Consider the following 21198-nt stretch of genomic DNA (forward strand, 5'->3'; position numbering starts at 1 on the left):
TGCAGATCAAATGGTGTCAAGTCACACAGTGATATCTGCCAAGTCTAGTTGCCGGGAGAGCAGAACTCCTTGCCTACTGAAGTCCACCCTACGGGAAGTGACCTATGTGCGGGAGCCACCAGGGGTCCATCTCATTTGACTTTCCCTAGGCCATCTGGCACCGAGGCCCTGGCCTCCAGTGGGGTTAGCCACACTTATTTATGTGCTTCCTTATATGGAGACCCCAAACCCCAGGGAGTCTGATCACCTACCAGACTCCCTACCAACAGGCACTATCCCAGGCGAAACCTGCAGCTGAAATGAAATATTAACCATGAAACATCCATGTCAGACACAGCCTCAAAGCTGTTTACACATCATATAGGGTGGGAGGGAAGCTGCTCTGTGGTGTGCTAAGCAAAGAGGAAGGCGGGACCCACGTGCATGGTGCCTTTATCTTACTACGCTGTATGCACTACGTAAGCACAGCATGCATTCCACACAGGCCACTGGGGCAGTCACGTCTGACTCCAGCCTGCCCTCCGCTGCATCAACCAGCTGCTCTGCTCATTCTTTGCCGCACATTGCCATTAAAATTGTTGATATACTTGCCTGAACACACTATATCTTTAAAACGCTCTGCGGGAGCAGTAGAAATAAAAGACTAAGGGCCTTTAGGGTGGGTCCTTTCCGGGATGAGGAAGGGTGCCCATTGGCCCCTTCCCCCGGACTGACAAGCGGAAGGCCCAATTGGGAGGCTTTAGGCCCCGTCCCAGCCTAAAGCCCTTCCCAGGGCTCTCCCCGCAGAACCAGCTGTCGCTCTCCCCAGCCCCTGGAAAGGGCTTTCTCCGCCCTTCGCTTGTCACTCCAGCCCCAAAGCACCAATCGCGCAGCTGCTGATTGGCTCCTTGCCCCAGCACAGACGAGCTTTGCGGCTCCCAACCCGCCCAAACCCCCACGTGGCCAAACCTTCACCCCAGGGCAGCCATTCCTATGTTGGCTGCCAAGAGGGAAGGTAGGCCTGCTGGGAGGCCCTTCTTCGCCACCCCCCCCCCCAGCCTCAAGCCCTTTCCAGGGGCCAGGGAGCACTCTTCCCAGCCCCTGTGAAGGCCTTTCTCCCCCCCAGCCTAAAGCCCTTCCCAGGGGCCACGGATTGCGTTCCCGGCCACCTGGGAACGGCTTCAGCCTGTGGGGAGGGCTATTCCCAGCCACCCAGGCAGCGCTGCCAGGGCACTTGAGAACAGCTAGCACCCGCTGTATTCAATTTACAGTGGGCTTAATTATTGGTTATGTTATAATTATTGTTAAATTTGATATTGAAATTGTTGTCATAGTTACCAAACTTAGTTACCAAACTAACCAAACTTACTATCTAATGTTTTCTGTAAACTGCCCTGAGCTATAAGGGAGGCAGATATATAAACGCAAATAAACAAACAAATTGGCAGGTAAAAGGCCATTGGGGCAGTAAGAAATACGCGACTCGATCCATTGGCGTATAACAGGCCACAGCGTTTATTCAAACAATCTCCCAACGAAGGGGTTGGCGCAGCATAAGGGATGAGCCTGGCCTGGCAGTGGCTACACTGCAACCCATAGTCCACGCGCATCAGAGTCCGTCAACTATTTCCCCGCTGGGACTACGTGACCCTTCTGCTGGACTGCTACACCGGGAGATGGCCCTGATGGGGGGCCCAAAGGGCGCGGACCTCCTTGGGTGACCCCCAGGACCACCTGGTCATTCCGCAAGCTACGAAAGGCCTACCCCGCTGGGCAGGCCCCAGCTTGCTACTGACCACCCCCTTTACTGAGGCCCCGAACCCTTCGGGGAGGCCGATCGCACACCGGCTCCCCTTAACAGGCTCATTCCCGTATGCCTTCCCGCTGTGACGAACTTAACAACATGAACTAAAACCTAAATACAGGGAGGGAGGGAGGGTCGCTTGCCTGTCCGGGACGCGAGTGGCGGGAAGCCTGGCAGCGCGCAAGCCCAGTTCTGCCGGCCCCGCCCCTCGCGCCGCCCACGCCACACGCTCTGCCGGCGCTCCCGGCGCGCAGCCGAGCCGGGAGCCACTGGGAGGAGCCGCTCTTCCTCCGCCCGCCCTTCCCCCGCCAATGGGCGGCTCGGGTGAGTCCCGCCGCCTATAAATAACACTGCTCCAGTTTTTGGAAACTGTATTTCAGCTGTAGTATCTAAGTATGGCCTATCTTTTTGAAGGTAGAACAAACATCACTGAACATCTCAATAGCACAAAAGATTTTATATATTAGCACTCTACCCTCTCTTTGATTACCTTGCCTGCTCCAGTAGAACCAGCCACAGCTAATAGCTCTCCCTTTTCAATTTTGAAGTTGATATCCTTAAGGACAGGAGTAAAATGAAGGGGGAAGTTACTGAAGAAGAGACCATCGTCACTACTGGATACGCTTGTATTATGATGCTCTTGTTTTGCTTTTGTAAAGAGCTCCGCCGTCCCCTACAAAACAAAACTCCCAAAAGTAAGCAGTTACAATATATATAATTTTTTCTAACATTAGTTTTCATTTACATGCATCCATATAATTAACATACAATGTAATTGCACAGTTTTGTTAGTTTTTACTTTTTAACAAGTGACTTTGCTGGGCACTCTGCACTCTGCATACCAGCTTGAAATGGTAGAAGAGAGGAACGCACTATACTCGTGACTTTCCTCTGCCTGTCAATCAAGCCAGGCAGCTAATCACCTCTCTCCCTGTTTTAAAGGGCCCATGATGCAAGCTAAATTTTAAAGAAAAACTTCTCCGTTTAGATGTCTATGCATCTAATCATAGATGCACAGTGCTTTTTTTTTTAATGCTGCCCCTTTTGGACTCATTAGCCTTGAAGCAATCTTGTTCCCGATTTTAGGAGAGGGTCTTTAGAGAGGCATGCTTTGTGTGTTAACTGGTGGGAAAAATGTTTTTTGCTTTGGGTGCTTTGCTTTGCTGGGTGATTTAACACATTCATTGCCACAGGCAGTTTGCTTTAAAAAGAAAAAAGAAAGAAAAGAAAATCCCTGTCTCCAGTAGAAGGGAGAGGGAGGCAGGTCCGAGGGCTGGCACTGGAGACAGAGATAGTGCTACTTCGGCTTCGCACATTTCTTTGGCATGTGGCTTGCTGGGTGCATGACATTTAGGAAAGTTGCTTAATTTAGACTGAATATTAATTTGGACTATTTGCAGAGAATATATGGGGAGCTGGATATTGTGATTTTGAATTTCTTAATTTACGTTTAATATTTATCGTATAATACTGGTTGAGGCCTACATATATACCTTCAACAAGCTGGCCTTCCTACTTAAACTAAGAACTTAAACAAAGAACATCAGATAGATTCAAGTGGGTAGCCATGTTGGTCTGAAGCAGCACAACAATACTGTTCGACTCTATGACTATACTAACAAAGCATTTTATTCCCCTTCCTCTCTGACAGAGAAACAGCAGTGAACTTGGACGGTTTTAAATGTAAATTATCAGTTTTAAATTGTTTAATACGTAGTAAGTTTGAATATAAGGGAACATATGGAAGCTTTTATTTCCTTTTGCAGAGGGAGAGGATGGATTAAAGTTGACACCTACATAAGGGTTGGTGTTACCCTTTTCTACAACTGGATAAATGTTTATGGCATATCTTTAAATATTGTTCATCTTCTGCAAAAGAAGAGAAGGGGGGAAATGAGAATTAGTTGATTCTGCTGATTCTAGCTCTGCCTACCACTGATCAGTTGTTCTCTGTCCCATCAGCCTCAGTAGGAAGCAATCATCACGGACAAATAAACTGGTAAAATTCTGATAAATTCCAGGAATAATCTAGGATTATTCAAAATAGGCACAACCTCTTCCCTCATTTCTGTCCTTATACTACAGGCAACTTTTTGTCTTTGTCAGTATTGTGTATTAGGTTGCCATTATCTGTACCTTTAGTGCCTATGTGAGACATAAGGATTCAGCATGTAAGGATTCTTCATCTATCTTGAAAATGAACAATTAGAAAAACTTCATTTTTTGAATAGAGGCTTGTTACAGAGCTCTGCAGAAGAATGAAAGTGGTAATTTCTATATGCCTATGTGGAACTGTCATACTGTACAACCAAGAATTAAGACAAATCAAGTAAAATTATGCTATTACCTCATCCCAGAAGGCTGTCACATTATCCAATTCAAGTCCTGTAGTTGTTAAATTATATTCCAGTGTTTTATATTCTTCTTTTTGCAAGAAATCCTGCAAATTCAAATATAACAGCTGTTCAAAGACAGGTCTAATATGTGCCCCCATAGTACCCTAGTGAGGACCCAAGCAGCCACATTATGCACCAGTTGCCATTTCCAGGTCAAAGCCAAAGGTCGACCCATGTAGAGTTCCATTAATCTAGCCTAGAAATAATTGTTCCATGGGTCGCTGTAGCTAGGTTTTCCAGGTCAAATAGCTTCACCTAGTGCAGATAGAAAAAAGCTTGGGGAACTGGAACCAGAAAGGCAAGACAACTTCATTTTTTAAAACTATAATTCAGAGAGTGCCTTCTTTTTCGGCAAAAGATGGACAAGGGCTAAAATTGGTGCAATCTATATTTGCTGCTGCTAGGCAAACGGTTAAATGGAGGCACCAGGCTGTAACTCCTCTTAGGATTGCACTGTTTGTCCCTGTGTAACTGTGTCTTAAAGCTGCCATTCTTGGTACAAAGCTAAACACATCCAGTTCCCACAAGGCACTGCTTCTTGTTAACCATGGTAGCTACACTGCTGTAGCCAGTGTATAGCACTTTTTTTTTCTGAATGAGGTGGATATGCTGTTTTAGAAGGGATGGAAAGTTTAAAACAGATAATGTTCTTTTGACTGCAGTTTATGGAGCAAACACCCCCCCCCCACACACACACACACAGTAAATAATTTAATTTATTTAATCAATACAGTTTTTTTTAATATAGCATAAAAAAGAAAAAGGTTTGGCAAGATATCTTAATGTTCCGTGCCTCTATTGTAAAGGAGGCATCAAAGATTACGTCCAAGTTCCTGACAGAGTACAAAGTTGTTAGTTGCACCTCATTGAAGTAAAAGAGATGTGCTTCCTCTCCCAGCTCCTTCCTTCCTAGCCACAGGGTTTAGTTTCATGTTACTCTTCTGGAGCCATTCCACTACCACCGCCAAGCACCAGGCCAGTGAATCTGGGGATTCATTCAGCTAGTCACCAATAAACAGGTAGAGCTGGGTGTCATCTGCATACTGTGGACATCCCAGCCCAAACCCCTGACCAGCTGTGCTAGAGGATCCATAAAGATGTTAAAAAACATCAGGGAGAGAATCTTGGAGGAAAGAGATCAGCCATTTTAAGGCTGATCCCTGAATCCCCATGTTGACAAGGCAGCAAGCTAAGAGCAAGTGGTCGACTAAATAAATGCTGCAGTGAGATCTAACAACACAAGCAGTACTGACCCACCTCGGTTCAGCTGCCTCTGGAAACAATTTGCAAGAGTGGTCAAGGCCAGTGGTCCCCAACCTTTTTATCACCGGGGACCACTCAACACTTGACAATTTTACTGAGGACCGGTGTGGGGGGGTAGTTTACTCCTCTACTCTCAACCACTGCCCTAAAGCTCTCTGGTCACTATGGTAATGTTTAAACATCCCTTCAAAATAAGATACAGACACGCCACAACAATGAACATAAGGAACATTTTATTTTCATGGAAATTTTAACTCATGACAATGACAAATCATTGGGAACCCTGAGCTTGTTTCTCTGCATCTGGGAGTGATGAGAGACAATGACACCTGAAGTGTGTTGTAAAGGGCCAGGGGGATGAAGTAAAGGGCCAGGGGGGGGAAGACGTCCTTCGCGGCCCACTTCCAATTAGTCGATGGCCCACAGATTGGGGATCGCTAGTCAAGGCAATCTCCACCATATGCCCAGGCCAGAATCCAGACTGGAATGTGTCCAGAACTGACACTTCCTCCACAAAAACTTGATCTGTGGCCACCCTTTCAATAATCTTTCCCAGAAATGCTAGATGTGAGACAGGGTGGTAACTGGCAAGGTTCCACAGGTCAAGGGTTGTTTTTTTTAAAATGGGGGCTGGACCAACTACTTTAAGTTCTCCAGGAACATCCTTATAGATAGGGTCAGATTTATTATTTCCTGAAGAGGTTTCCCTATCCTTTCATCACCCATTTTTAAGAGCCCTGAGGGGCAGGGATCCAGGGGGCAAGTGGTCAGCTTCATCCAATCCCCCTCAGTTTGTGTGAGCTTCCTGAAATTCTTGAAACTAACCTCCCAAAACAGTTCCATTATTGTATTGACTAGACATTAAGCCCGCTGTAGCCAAAATACAACGGGCTCTAGCATGGTTAGTGGGTGGAGGGATGGGGCGAAGGAAGGAGGAAATGGAGAAGGAGAGACAAAGAGAAAGGCAGAAAGAAAGGAAGGAAGATAGAAGATGAGGGAGAGAAACAGGAAGTGAGAAAGAGGCAGATAGGAGAGAGGGAGGGAGGAAGGAAGGACAAAGGGAATGCTGGGAGGACGGCAGGAACGGGACTTTGCGGCCTTCTGCCGGGCCCAGGGGCAGGCGAGCCTGGGCCAGGGCCCAGCAGAAAGCTCGGGATGGCGGTGGCGGGCTTTGCGGCCTACTGCTGGGCCCTATCTCCTCCCCTTTAGCCCTTACTCCTTTATTTTATCCGCTCCACAGGAGCGGTTAAAGATAGTTGCAGGGAGGTCAAGGTGGAGTGCTAGGATTTTTTCCGCAAAAAACCTTGCAAAAGCCTCATAGCTGTTAGCCAATTGGATAATATTTTGGTGCCCATTGTCTAGGCAGTGACTGAATTACCCAATAATTCAGCTGGGTGTAAGCTAGTGGATGCAATGGAGGCCACATTATAGTCTTCTTCACAACTTTCACTGGCATCTATAAGATATTCTTAACACTTTGTTGTAAGTTTTCCTTGAAACTCACTCTAGTCATTTCAGCTCCTGTTTCTTTCCACAATGCTCTCCATTATACCGGGAGGCCAGTTTCAAGCAGGGGTTGAGAGGGCAATGAGGAGCGATTTAATTGATGATGACATATAGCTGGTTTTCCCAGTCATCCACCAGGTCACCTACAAAGCCGCTGAGAGGCATCAGGGGTCCCCCAGAGCATTCAGGAATCTAACTGGATCCATAAGTCTCCCATGATAATAGACATATTTGTAAAAAGTATTTCACATTAATCATTCTCTTCCTTATACCACATCATATCAAAATAATAATTACTTCATTAGCAATCCCACACTCTAAAGCTATTCCTTTCATTTTTCTCAAGGTATGTTTGTAGTACTGCTATGATGTAATTCACAATGTTGTCCTACTTTATTCTAATTTTATGGATAAGGAATTATTTTCCCCCTCCTGTTTTATTCTATTTGTTTCTAATTTGTGTTTTATTATTGCTCTGGTCTAACACTCCATACTTTGAAACCCTATTATACATTTTAATGTTAACTTACAAGTTCCAAGATTTAATAAATAACAGACAGACATTATCTATTTGCTGATTTCTTTTCTCATCTATACAAGGTCAAAACTACCTATTAAACTCTTAAATTCCCAACTACACACACAGAGATTACTGCAAAACGATTTTCCCACTGTGTAAAAAGTTTCCAGTTACATGTTAGAATGAACAATACCATGTGTTGTAAGGTAAGCAAGGACTGAGATTGTACCGTGGGTACAGCTCCAATTCAAACAATATGCTTTACTTTACAGATGAAATCATTGTGATTTAAAAGTGCTCAACTGTAGCAGGATTCTGGCCTGTATTCATATGTTGCTGAATGAGATCTAGTACTTAATAGTGTAATATTAAGGCCCAGTCTGGTTTGGACAACATTATTTAGATGCAAGCTGCAGTCTCCCAAACACTTGTACAAAAGTAAATTCAAAAATTGAATCCAATAGCACCTTTGAGACCAATATAGATTTATTCAAGGTGTGAGCTTTCAAGTGTATGCACGCTTCTTCAGACATGTATATGTATATGTATATGTATATGTATATGTATATGTATATGTATATGTATATGTATATGTATATGTATATGTATATGTATATGTATATGTATATGTATATGTATATGTATATGTATATGTATATGTATATGTATATGTATATGTATATGTATATAAAGGTAAAGGTATCCCCTGTGCAAGCACTGGGTCATGTCTGACCCTTGGGGTGATGCCCTCTAGCGTTTTCATGGCAGACTCAATACAGGGTGGTTTGTCAGTGCCTTCCCCAGTCATTACCATTTTACCCCCCAGCAAGCTGGGTACTCATTTTACCGACCTCGGAAGGATGGAAGGCTGAGTCAACCTTGAGCCGGCTGCTGGGATCGAACTCCCAGCCTCATGGGCAGAGCTTCAGACTGCATGTCTGCCGCCTTACCACTCTGCGCCACAAGAGGCATAAATATATGTGCAGTTCTCTAAATGCAGTTCTCCAAATGTTTGTTTGAATGACCCACTGAGGTAAATTGAATATGTATGTATGTATGTATGTATGTATGTATTCCATTTACCCTCAGTGGGTCATTCAAACAAATATTTGGAAAACTGCATTTAGAGTCAGCAATGCCAACAGAAATTGGCATATCTTTTTCCTCATAACAGCGGCAAAGTGATACAGCAAAACTGGTTCTACAAATACTTCATAAAATGCAATAAAATAGTGCTGTGTATTTTCAGAGATAAACTGGCCAGATAATACATTACAAAGGATCACTTTATATTCCTGTAAGGAACTGAGTTTGTGTACTGTACCTGTATTTTGTTTATTGCTCCAAGGGAATCATACCATGTCTGCACAGCCCAAGGAAACTGTCTAGTGACTGCCATTCGAAGAACAATGCAGTAGGAGATGGTGGTAAATATTTTTCTGAGGATAATTCCATGGATCAGTGCATATGGAAGAACAGCCAAAAACACCACAAAAAATCCAGAGAAGAAGAATGCTGAGCTATTGAAATATCTCACATAAGCAGCCTTATGGGTCAGCTTTAGTTCACTTCTGTCAAAAAAAAAAAACAATAAAAGAAGAAGTCATTATAGTCAGGAGAAATGTAGCTATCATCTTACACCGACAAGCTAATTTCTACTAGCATAACCACCCAGAGTCATATGGAAGGGCAGTATAAAAATCTAAAGAAATAAATAAAATAAACATTTTCTCAGGAATGCAAAAAGAACCAGTTTTGTTCCTCTGTTGCCTGAAGCAGAAAAGTTTTCCTGCATAAGCATTGATGGTGCTGGCAATAAGGGTAATGTATATTGGTAAATTATTTATTTACTAGTAAGCAAGCCCGCTGCAGGGAAATGCAGCGGGCGCTAGGACTCACCGGCGGCGGGCTGGTCGGCGGCGGCGTTGGTGGCGGCGGCGGCAGCAGGCTTTTTTAGGCAGCAGGCAGGCAGGATCCCTTGGGCGGCGGTCTGACGCGGCGAGAGGCGCAAAGCGCCTCTCGCCGCGTCAGACCGCCAGGGAGGGAACCCCCGGCAGCTGCGCTTCGCGCGACTGCCGGGGGCTCCCTGGGGCGTCAGTCCGCCAGGCAGGGAACCCCCGGCAGCCACGCTTCGCGTGACTGCCGGGGGCTCCCTGGGGCGGCGGCCTGACGCGGCGATAGGCGCAAAGCGCCTCTCGCCGCGTCAGGCCGGGAGCAACTGCGAGCCGCGCTATGTGCGGCTCGCAGTTGCTCAGGCTGGGAATCGGAGGGACCAATCGGCAGGCGCGAAGCGCCTGCCGATTGGTCCCTCCGATTGTCTGTCGTGAGGAAGGGTCCAACCCGGACCCTTCCTCATCACGGACAAAGCCCACCTCAAGGGGGCTTAACGAATTATTTAGTCCGTGGCGCCCGTGGCGCCACAGGCTGTTTAAAGATGGTCTGCTTTTCTCAGCAGGGCTCAAGAAGGATTATACATGTGCATCAGTAGAATCAACAAAATGGGACATTTTAGATGTCTATAATATCAGATAGAACTGAAACATAGCACAAGTATGCACATGACACATTAAGTAGTACAGAGATTACATAAATAGGATCTGACAAGTAAGGGATGCACAACAGTATAGTCCATAATCCCTAATTATTCATCCAAGCAAATCTATAAAACCATTTTATACAGTTCAACCCTATTGCTCGGGCAGAAAAGCCACTTTGAATAGTTCAGTTTTGCACAGGTTGCATAGGCTTGGATGTGCCTGCACTTGGATTGAAAGTGCCAGCTGTGGACGTTTTCTCAGAGCAGGAATGCTCAATTGGCAGAGGGGGAAATGACATTAACCCCACTTTCTACTGTACATGGGGAAGCAATCCTGGAAGTATCATTCGATCCAGTCACCTACTTGCATAAATAGTGCAAAGTTTTCTGTGTTAGTACAAATAAATATGTAGCCAAAAAACCCCCAGAACATTTCATTTTGTGAAGACTAACTAGGATTAATGTATGTCTGGAAAGTATCTCTTCTGGGTTTCTTCCTTTTGGAATTGATTGTGTTATAGTTTGATCTCACTTTGAACTATGGGGTGCTAAAAATTGTCCAAATAAACTATGTTAAACATTTTGGTTAGATGTGTCTTTAGGTTCAATCTTTAAAAAATACACAAATTCTGCAACAACTAGAGACAGGGGAAGCAGAAGAAGATGTAATACTACATGTAAAAGAAAGGAAAAATCTGAAGGAACAGATAGCTAATGGGATGTCAAAAAAATAAATAAAGTCCTCACACTTGTAAAATTATCTTACCTGACAAAGGGTAAATATTAACTGCAAAACTTGGGGGAATTGTGAAGCTTCTTATCAACTTATTATATGGGACAGAAAGAAATTTCTCAGTAGAGTAATAAAGTAATTGAAGTAGATTGAGTTTCAGAGTACTCTTTTCCCCAGTACAACATGACAGCTAAAAGTTAATCATTCAGTGATTGTGCATCATCAGGGGTGTATCGGAAAGGGGAAAAGTGTCTCCAGAGAATATCCTAGCCCTTGTATCATGTGGGATGAGATGGATGAGGTATTTAGTGCTAAATCAGACTTTGAAGAATTACAGAAGGATGATGCAGATCTCAGTGTCTGAGCAATAAATCCACAAATCATAGTGTTGACAGTTGGAGTGTAATGCCCATGTGTGGAAGGGGAAAACAACCTAAAGTTGTTTCCAGTTTAGAGCTCACTGGTGTCAATTAAATGTTTCTTGTATAATAAATGTATATTTTATAAGAATAAATGTTACAAGGAATACATGCAAATGATTGCGTTCCAAATCAACAATTCCTTGTCAGGTATTAGCTGTATTGATGAAGATGTGTTGGCTGGTATTGTATGAGTGCTTTTCTGTACGTATCTAAAATCACTGACAGAACAAGCCTAAGCAGAGATGTACCATTTGAATTCATTTGAAGTCTCTGGGCTACAGTGGTATAACTTTGCTTAGGATCACATTCCTTGACTTGCTTTCAATTAAACATGCTTAGAATTTCGAAAGAAATTACTAGCAGATGAGACTAACATTGCCATTAAATCCTAAATAATGAGTCTAACAGAGTTTCTCACAGTTCAAAATATAATTAAAATGCTGAAGAGTTAATTAATGATATTTCAATAATGATTGAACATAATTATAAGGTACCTTCAGATCACATGCAATACCTGCACTAATAAGAGAACACACCAATGAAATTTTGGCAGCCTCTGGAAGAGAGCTAATGACTGATAAAGATATCTTGATTCATTAAGTGACTCGGATACTTTACAGATCTTACTTTGTAGCTTTTATTGGCTGTTATACATATATGGAATTAACTGGTGTGTGTTAAAAACAGACCTTTGAAGAAGGCCCTATAAGAGCCAAAATGCATCAAGACTGTTGGTTCATATAGTGCATAGCACATTGTTTTGCAATAGCCTATGGACTGTATATATGTTTTTAATTCCTAAAGGTTTTAAAATTGTGCACAATAAAAATTATATAATGTTAACATGAATACAGACATTCAACCTTTGAAGGTCCTAACTATCATCATCCAGTTCCAGGTCATCCCCCCATTAGTTTCCATTGTACTAATTGTATGAGGGCCTTCAAAATTATGCTTCCAAGGAATACAGAAATGTTGGCTATATTTCCTTTGCTATATATATTTAACCCTTTTCTATGGGTTAAATCCAACATTTTATTTATTTTAAATGTCTATATTCTAGAAATCCTCACACAAATTTGGCTCTTCATGCTACTTGAATAAACTAGTAAAGCATGAACCACACACATAGATATCATGTTTCTTTGTGACACATATGGAATCCTAACTAACTAAATTCTACTTGGAATGGTAGTGGATACTATTTAGTTATATACTACCTGGGCACAAAGCCCACAAGCTACATTTTTTTAAAGCAAAGTTAAAGTGGCACACCCAGTATATAATCAATTCTGTATACTAAACATGATAATACTTATAAAGAAGAACATACAGTAACAGTAAGTTTATGAGGAAATAAATCATAAAACACTCTTAACATTGTATAGACTTTATTCTGGGTTTGTTTTTCCCTAGATAATAGATTCCAGAGGGTAGTGCTACAGAGTATTACAGGGCTTATTATTTAATCAGAGATCTCCCTAAAAGTATTAAAACAGGTCATCAAAAAGGTTTGGGCTGAGATCCTATCAGTATAGTAATTACTACTAACTTCCTCATGGAGGATGAGTCTAGCAACAGCTACTAACCATAGTGACTTGAGGGAACCTCCACATTCCAAAAAAGCAAACCTCTGAATATCAGTGCCAGGAGACAGGATCAGGCATGGGGCTTGGCTTATGTGCCTTGTTTGCTGGACCTTCTGGAAAACTGGTTGGCCAGTTTGATGGACCACTGGTCTGCTCGACCCAGACAGGACATAGGTTATGTTCTTATGTCCTTCTTTTTAATCCATACAGGTGATATGTTCCACACAAGCACACGGAACTGTTGAGGGCTATTAAATGTAGCCTTAATCTATGGAAGGTTGAGGTCCCACTGATGAAGTTTGTCTAACTAATAAAGTGGTCTGTGCTATATGGGGTTGCCATTCCCTTTAAGAAACATGCTTAGTTTAAATCTGGCTTTCATTATGGATGATGAATGGCAATAAGTATCCTTGGCAATAAGTATCTTTCACCAACTTCTTTTGGTGAGCAAGTTGTGTTGCCCTTCTTGAAAACAGGTTACCTCCTGAAAGTTAATCTTGGTTTTGATAACACCAGGTTAAATTACTATACATCTCAGATATGAAGCTGCTTTGGAAACTTCAGCTGATTCATTATATGGTAACCATGTATTAGCAAGGACCCACAATAGTGAACATGTTTTTCCTGTACTGAAAGATCTGTACTATGTTCCAAGTGTGAATGAAGCTTTTCCACACTTTTCCAAAGTAGAAAAAGTATCTAGTATAAAGATTGTTTTTGCTTTTAGGAAGGCTTATCCAATTTACCTCCAATCTTTCAAATGAATCTTTAAAATATGAAGCACTGTTCCTTCATTGACTGATTAACATAACCCCAAAATAAACCCACATCATAGAGATTAGCTGCAAGATTTTGGAAAAGCGAATGTATATGCTCACTGTCGCAGATTTTCAATCATATTTTCCATAGCATTCTCCCAACAGTATGCTTTGACAGACTGTATGTTCTCAATCATTTCTGATGTGATCACAAGCCTCTCATTGATCTTTCCTGCTCTCTGATCTCTGCAAAACAAAGAATACCAGTTATGTTTAACATTGGAACAACACTAAACACTAAATCCAAGAATGGAACAATACTAAACCCAAGAATGCTACACTGCCAATGAGTAATCTAATTACAATATTTAAAAAAGCAAGAGGACAGTATAGAAGGTAACTTAATTGGAAATAGAGTTGTGATCCTGAACACTTGCAAACCAGCATTTGAACAGGACCTCATACATTAGTAATAGCCTGTTCAAATGCCCTATTACTCCAACATCACAATTTATGACACTATGGTATCTCCAAAAATTCTTAAGGCAAAATCCAGTTAAAACAAAGTGCTTTTTATTTCCATGCTTTCAATAAAGTTAAGCTTATATTTAACCTGCATAACACTACATCTGCATAACACTACATGAGCCTCTTGTGGCACAGAGTGGTAAGGCAGCCATCTGAAAGCTTTGCCCATGAGGCTGGGAGTTCAATCCCAGCAGCCAGCTCGAGGTTGACTCAGCCTTCCATCCTTCCGAGGTCGGTAAAATGAGTACCCAGCTTGCTGGGGGATAAACGGTCATGACTGGGGAAGGCACTGGCAAACCACCCCGTATTGAGTACGCCAAGAAAACGCTAGAGGGTGTCACCCCAAGGGTCAGACATGACTCAGTGCTTGCGCAGGGGATACCTTTACCTTTACCTTTAACACTACATCTAGATGAAGCATACTCTGCACTATCAAGAGTATCTGTTCCAAAAATATTTTTACATTAATGTGGAATTGAGAACTCTCGCTTGGATTTGCATGTGATAGGTAAGTACAGGGTCAGAACACAGCACTTAAGCAGTAGTGATATCATAGTATTATATTATGATTTCTTCTTCCTATTTATTAAATTTCTTTAATTTCTTTACTCCTCATTCTGTTAGAATCTGGATTGCATGTCTATTGTCAGAGGGATAAAATCTCTAATACTAATGATATGTCAGCACATAAAGTTCAGTAGCTGAGAAAATTAATTCTTCATGAGGAGAAAATGTTGTAAAGTTCACTGGGGCTGAAATTAGCATTAAAAATCCTGGACTGGAAAGACCATTAGACAATGACAGAAAGAACTCTGCATTGTTGCTAAGAAGAGACAGTGATGATTGAATGAATAGGGATAGCTGGTAAGAAAGTTAAGAGAGGAAAGAGATCTAGTTTTTAAATTCTTCCTGTTGTCTTTTCTGTTTCTCTAGAGCAGTGGTCCCCAACCTTTTTTAGGCTGGGGACCGGCAGGGTATCGGGCTGCGCCCGCAGGGCCCGCGGCCGCGCGGGCCACGGCCACGCTTTGGGCCGCGCCCGCAGGCCGCGCCCGCGAGCCGCGCCCGGCCGCACCCACGGGCCGCACCCACTGATCGGGCCGCGCCCGCGGGCCGTACCCACGGGCCGCGCCCGCGCGGCCCGGCCCTGATTCCCTCTCCCCGCCCTCTCGCAGTAAGTAGCTTCCCGGGCCGCAAGTTTGCGGCCTGGGAAGTTTTTTACTGCGGAGGGGGGCGGGGAGAGGGAGCCGCGGCCCGGCGCCATGGCCTTTGCGGCCCGGCGCCGGGCCGCGGCCCGCAGGTTGGGAACCACTGCTCTAGAGCACTGGAACCCATAAGCAGGCAATGAGGGGAAAAACTTGGAGAAGGTGAAAGCTTTATCAGCACCCTGTGTTTTACCAACAAGACAGATATTTCACACTTCTGTATATAAACATAAATTATTAGCTTGCAGATAAACTAGAAAGATTAAATGTAGCATGCTTTCCTTCTAGAAATCAAGGCAATCCAAAACTGCAAACATTTAGGGCCATTCTGCACAGCATTAATGTTGCTGAAGTGTTACCATTGTGTAACGCTATTTATTTTTCGTTATTCATGACATCGTACACAATCTGCAACACTCCTGCAACACTTCTGCAAAAATCGCTTCGTTGTAGCGCTTTTCGGGAAATCCAAGTGGATTCCCCCTTAAAAAAAAACACTTGAGATTCTTGAGAACAACCTGCAACACATCCGAAAAAGACATGTGCGTTCTCAGTATAGCAAGCATGTCCCTCCCTAATCTCTCGCACCCGAGCTTCCAGTGTCACAATTGCCATTTTTTCCCCTTAAACCGGCAAAAGCAATGAATAAGCAATGCTTCTTTGGCTGAAATCGCCTCCACAAGCAGTTGTCCATAAAGTTTCCATGCACAATACAGCCCCCCATTCGACACTGCCTGTAATTTCAGCCAGAAATAGCACTGGGGGGGGGGGGTTACTTTAATAGCATGAAAACAATTAAGCACCAGCTCCTAAGCCAGTGAAAAAGGTCTTTCCGATACATCGAATGAACGAATATGTGTTGCTACTGGTGTTTTCGGGTTTTTTAAAAACGGTTTTTAAAGGGAAGCACGAACACAACAGTTAATTGGCTGATCTGTTTGATTGACGGCCAGGGGCGGGAGGAAGCTTGGAAAAATATCGCCTCCTTTGTTGCGATTTTGGTAAAACCGGAAACTTGTGCGTTACAAGAACAGCGCTAGTGGGAGAGCCTTTTTTAAATAGAACTGCCTGTGTGCGTTACCAAGAACTGCCGCTTTTGCTTGCAGTGCTTTTAAATAGTGCTCAGATTTAGCGACATTGCCCATTGTGCAGAATGGCCCTTAATTTTCATAGAAACAAGCAGTTGCTTCCCCAAGGTTTAAATTTTGCAAAACTTCACATGTGAGGCTTCTCAGTTTTTAAATTCTACCTGGATGGCTCAGGAGTCACTGTTCACTGGCTCAGAGGCAACTGTCATTTGCCTTCTCCTATAATTTTTTCCATCATTGGACATTCAACCTGGTTTCATCTCAGGAAAAAGTGGGACAGCGAAGCTATCTCCATCAGCCTAGCTGAGATGAACTACCAATCAGCTCTTCCCTTCAAGAAATGGGCAGTATCAGGAGCCTACCAACTATGCACTATGGGAAAATGTATCATGTGTGAGAACAGGTCAACAGGCATTTTTTCTGTATGCATATTGACTTGTAATGTGTGAACATAAACTGTGAAAAAAACACTGGTCCATTTTCATAGACTGAAGCTATGTGTGTAGGTTAAATTTGTTTGTTCCTGCTGTTCACACACATGGTAGTACATGTTCTTGTTATATAGCTGATAGGCTCCCTGAACATGTTTTTATAATGTCTGGAAAGGTCTTTTGTATCTATTTGATTACATCCCTTTACATTCTTCAGTTAATTTTCAGAATGATGATATATAAAAGTAGCAAATTTCACTGATTATGAAGATTTGAGATTATTCAGAAATTGGAGGTTTGCATATTCTCAAACCTAACTTCCCTAAACTACATTCAGAAGTATAGCACCAAAACCTGAGTCTGCAGGAAGATTTAATATTTCCAAGAGATCAAGAAAACTCCAAAGATTAAATACAGTAATATCTACTTTTGTCTTGATGATCCAAAGGAACTACAGTACATGACTGCTAATAAAATAATGGGTTCTGCTTGCAGTCTATGTAATTTGCATTTTAAGGTATTATGGAAGTCCATTTTATACTAGGTTGTTCACCCTCTTTACCCAGAATAAAGAAGCATGATAAAAATCTTAATATTTAAATAAATACACGCGTTGTCACCTGTATTTCATCATCCTTCGTCCTAGCCAGGCTTGGAAAAGGGCAACAAGAATCAGAAAACCAAATCCACAAAATGCTGATGCCTCCAACATATCCCAGAGGAGCCCTAATAACAGCAATACTTGTAAAGGCGCAATCCACACAAAATGAGCCAAGGCTAAACCCTGAAAAAAAAAATCACAGCAACTGAATATTGAAGCTGTGCTCAGAAAACAGCATGAAATCACATGAAGACTGGTCATTAACATAACTCCTTGGAGAATTTCTATAAACAGCAGTTTTTGCTATATGGCCAGAAGCCTGAGGAAGGAACTCAGGGACCTCCTTCGGATCTTTTTTATCATCTTTGGGGCTTCAGGGCCAGAATGGCCAGCAGACACTGCCCCAAATCTTCCTTCCATGCCTTGGAATCTTTCTATCTGTACACTGCCCGTGGTGCCCCGTGGGCGCCACGGACTAAATAAAATAGTAAGCCGTTCTGAGGCGGGATGTGTCCGGGATGAGGAAGGGTCCGGATTGGACCCTTCCTCATCACAGACAATCGGAGGGACCAATCGGCAGGCGCTTCGCGCCTGCCAATTGGTCCCTCCGATTCCCAGCAACTGCGAGCTGCGCATAGCGCGGCTCGCAGTTGCTCCTGGCCTGGTGGGGGGGTGGCCCGGCCAGCCTTCTCCCAGCCCGCGGAGCGCCCTCGCCGCGTCATAGACGCGACGAGGGCGCTCCGGAGGCCGGGAGAAGCCTAAAGGGAGCTTCGGGTGGGGGGGCGGCTGGGCGGCATTCTCCCGGCCCGTGGAGCGCCCTCGCCGCGTCATAGACGCGGCGAGGGCGCTCCGGAGGCCGGGAGAAGCCTAAAGGGAGCCTCCCTGGTCACGGAGCCAGCCAGAGGGGCAGCCGCCTCTTGCCGCGTCAGGACGCCACCAACGAAAGAGCAGGAATCCAGCCGAAACACCGGGTCTCCAACCGAAACACCAGGACTCACCAGCCGCAAAGGCAGTCCCCCCCCCATACCCACTCTCACTCTTGGGGGCTGCTAGCGCCCATTGCATTTTTGCGTGCAATGGGCTTTTTGGCTAGTTTGGAATAAAAGCAAAGGTAGAGACTCTCTCTTTAAAATGTTTTGGATTCCTCATGGTTGAGAGCAGCTGGCCTCAAGCCAAGGGGCTCTCCAAAAACTGGAAGGCCAGCCTATGATCACCCAGTAAGGTACCCAATTAATTTGAATAGCCCTACCTGAGCAAGCAAAGGTGTGACCTAACCACTCTTGAATGACTTCCCCCACTGAAGTAAAAGAGGCAGAACTGTGTAGAAAAATAGGGATAGCAAGTGGGAAAATCCAAACCACAATTTTCAGGATGGTTTCCACTTCTGAGGATGGCTGCACAGATGGGACTGTTCCCATGTGCACAGCCTTTCTAGAAGGTATCCCATGCATCAGCCCAATGCATCAGCCTTAGCCTTCAGGAAGCCCATTCTGTGACACATGGTACTGCTGTTGTCTATCTTACATGATTATAACAAGGTCACAATAATAATGCCATTAAAGACACGTCCTTGGATATTCTAAATTACAATGGAATGTAGAGAAAATGTATGACTTGAACATTATGCACTTATCAGAGGGCATATTTACAGGCTCTGGACATGTGATTAAGAACTCTGCACAGAGTACTGAGAACCGGCTATTGCCTATACTTCTGTCAGATTATGTATTATAAACCATGTATACAAATACAAAAATAAGCAATAACTTGTAGAATCTAGATATTGGGGCTGAAGAAAGAGAACAAGCAGTATGCAATTAGAATTTCTGTTAACATACTCTAATACTACAAGGGGTTTATGAAAATGGGGGATTGTCATTAGCACAAGACACAAAATTCCTGAACTTTTCATTGCAGCCAATTAACAATGTTCTGGGGATGCACAACACTTTTGAATATCATGAATTCTGTAGATACCTGCTCTTTTTAAAGAAATGTAATAAACATGTGATTAAATTAGCACCAACATACTTCATCAAATTTGTTCAGATTGTTTGAAAGAAGGCTAACGAGCTGTCCAGTACTTATTTTATCTAGGACTCTGCTTGACAATTTTAAGGTCTGCAAAAGAGAACCAAGACAAATAAAGTGATTAAAGGAAATAAATTAAAAACTTAACACAATTATTGTCAGATAAACACTGTTAGTTGCCAACTGAATAATAATGCTAATTGCTTTACATTATACTTTGTACAGTCACACAAAATCAGTAATTCTGTTTTATTATATTGCAAATAATGACTCAGTTCATCTTCTGCGATAGTACATTAACAATTCCATCCTAAGGAGAGTTATACCTTTCGATATTCATTGGGTTTAAAGGTGTGACTGTCCTTAGGATTGCACTATGTAAAGCAAGATGTCATATTATATATTCTATTTTGCTGTATAAAACAATGTCAGCAAATCAATTCTTCATGAATTTAACAAATTGTGAAAACAAATATCTCAAAAATCTCATGTAACAATCATCTGAACATCTGATCTGAACATATAAATAAAATGGTAAGAGGGTGCTGGGAGGAGTTGACACTTATCACCAACCAGTCAGGTACACTGTCCCATCTCTGATTGGTTGTCTGTCCAATGAACAACCAATCAGGAAGGGTGCCCCACCCCTGGCTGCATCCGCCTCCAGCCTGTTCCATATGGAAGAAGTGCCAGCAAGTGAGTGGGAGCTGGAGGGATGGCATGGGGCAGGGGACTGCAAGCTCCATAGGGATAGAGGCGGGGAAGGAGGGAAGTAGCACCCTCGGTGGCACTGCAGGGGTGGGGGGAGAGGGCGAGCCAGTCCCTGCCAGTGGTCCCGCTGCCTTGAGCAGCTCTGGCCATGGCCTTGCTAGTCTGCAGTGGGGCTGCCCAGGGTGGCAGGAGGAGGCCTTTTCAGGACAGCAAAGGGCGCAGAATCCCTGCCAATGCTTCCTCCCCCCTGCCCCAAAAATGCCCACTGAGACCTGTCCAGGTCTCAGCTAGCCTGCTTGGGGCAAGGGAGGCCCTAGAGCCTATTGTATTTTGAGATACAACAGGCTATTTTGCTAGTTTAAGTATATTCCACCAAAATAAGCTTGATGTTCCCTCTGCAAAATCTTGATCATTTTATATGGAATAATTGTATATGGCACTGCATGATTTACCAGAACACTGCATAAATTCAGTGGTGAAAGTGAAAAGACATTTACTTTAAATGACAAAATTTTGCACGAAATGTGTGTGATTCTTCTAACATTATAATTAAGCTAGTCTTTACATGAAGAAATTTCTGTCAAGTAACCATATTAAACATTAATTCCATCCTGTAAAATATATGTATAATAATGCTCTGCAAAGCAGAAGACAAACTACAAAGTAACATCTTAAGAAAACAAAAATAAAAACACATGATTAAGTGAAAAGAAACATCATACATTGGATATTGCATTTAGTAGACCTCAATAGCAATCTGTGGTCTCCCTTGCACTAATTTGAAAAACCTACCTTTTTGTAAATTAGACTAAACATGGCTATCCTAATTTGCATTCCAATGTGATGGAGGCCAAATATAGCCGGATGAAGAAGCAATGTCCGAACTATGAAGAGAAGGCAGAGTCCTATGGCTAAGTAGTAAGCTATTGATCGTTCAAGTGAATTGGAAGGATCATAGGAAGCTATTATTCTTCCCAATAGAAGAGGCTGGACAGATTTAGTAACTTCCTGTAAGGAAAAAAAAATGAAAAGCTTCTGACATTTTTTTTCAATACATTACTTCACTGACAGTCTAGGTTAATATTTTTATACTGTACTTT

General features: G+C 43.1%; 1 protein-coding gene across 1 annotated transcript in view; it reads right to left on the reverse strand.

The window, feature by feature from the left end:
- CFTR (CF transmembrane conductance regulator) overlaps positions 1–21198 on the reverse strand; it is a 106681-nt gene that overhangs the window by 50908 nt on the left and 34575 nt on the right. The window contains exons 4-10 of the mRNA XM_077338429.1: positions 20891–21106; positions 19388–19477; positions 17376–17539; positions 13627–13752; positions 8793–9039; positions 4131–4223; positions 2274–2456 (exon numbers count right to left, since the gene is read on the reverse strand). Coding sequence (XP_077194544.1) covers positions 2274–2456; positions 4131–4223; positions 8793–9039; positions 13627–13752; positions 17376–17539; positions 19388–19477; positions 20891–21106 — 1119 coding nt within the window. The remainder of the gene's footprint in view (positions 1–2273; positions 2457–4130; positions 4224–8792; positions 9040–13626; positions 13753–17375; positions 17540–19387; positions 19478–20890; positions 21107–21198) is intronic.

The sequence above is a fragment of the Paroedura picta genome, chromosome 5 (assembly GCF_049243985.1).
Source record: "Paroedura picta isolate Pp20150507F chromosome 5, Ppicta_v3.0, whole genome shotgun sequence".
NCBI classification, from domain to species: domain Eukaryota; kingdom Metazoa; phylum Chordata; class Lepidosauria; order Squamata; family Gekkonidae; genus Paroedura; species Paroedura picta.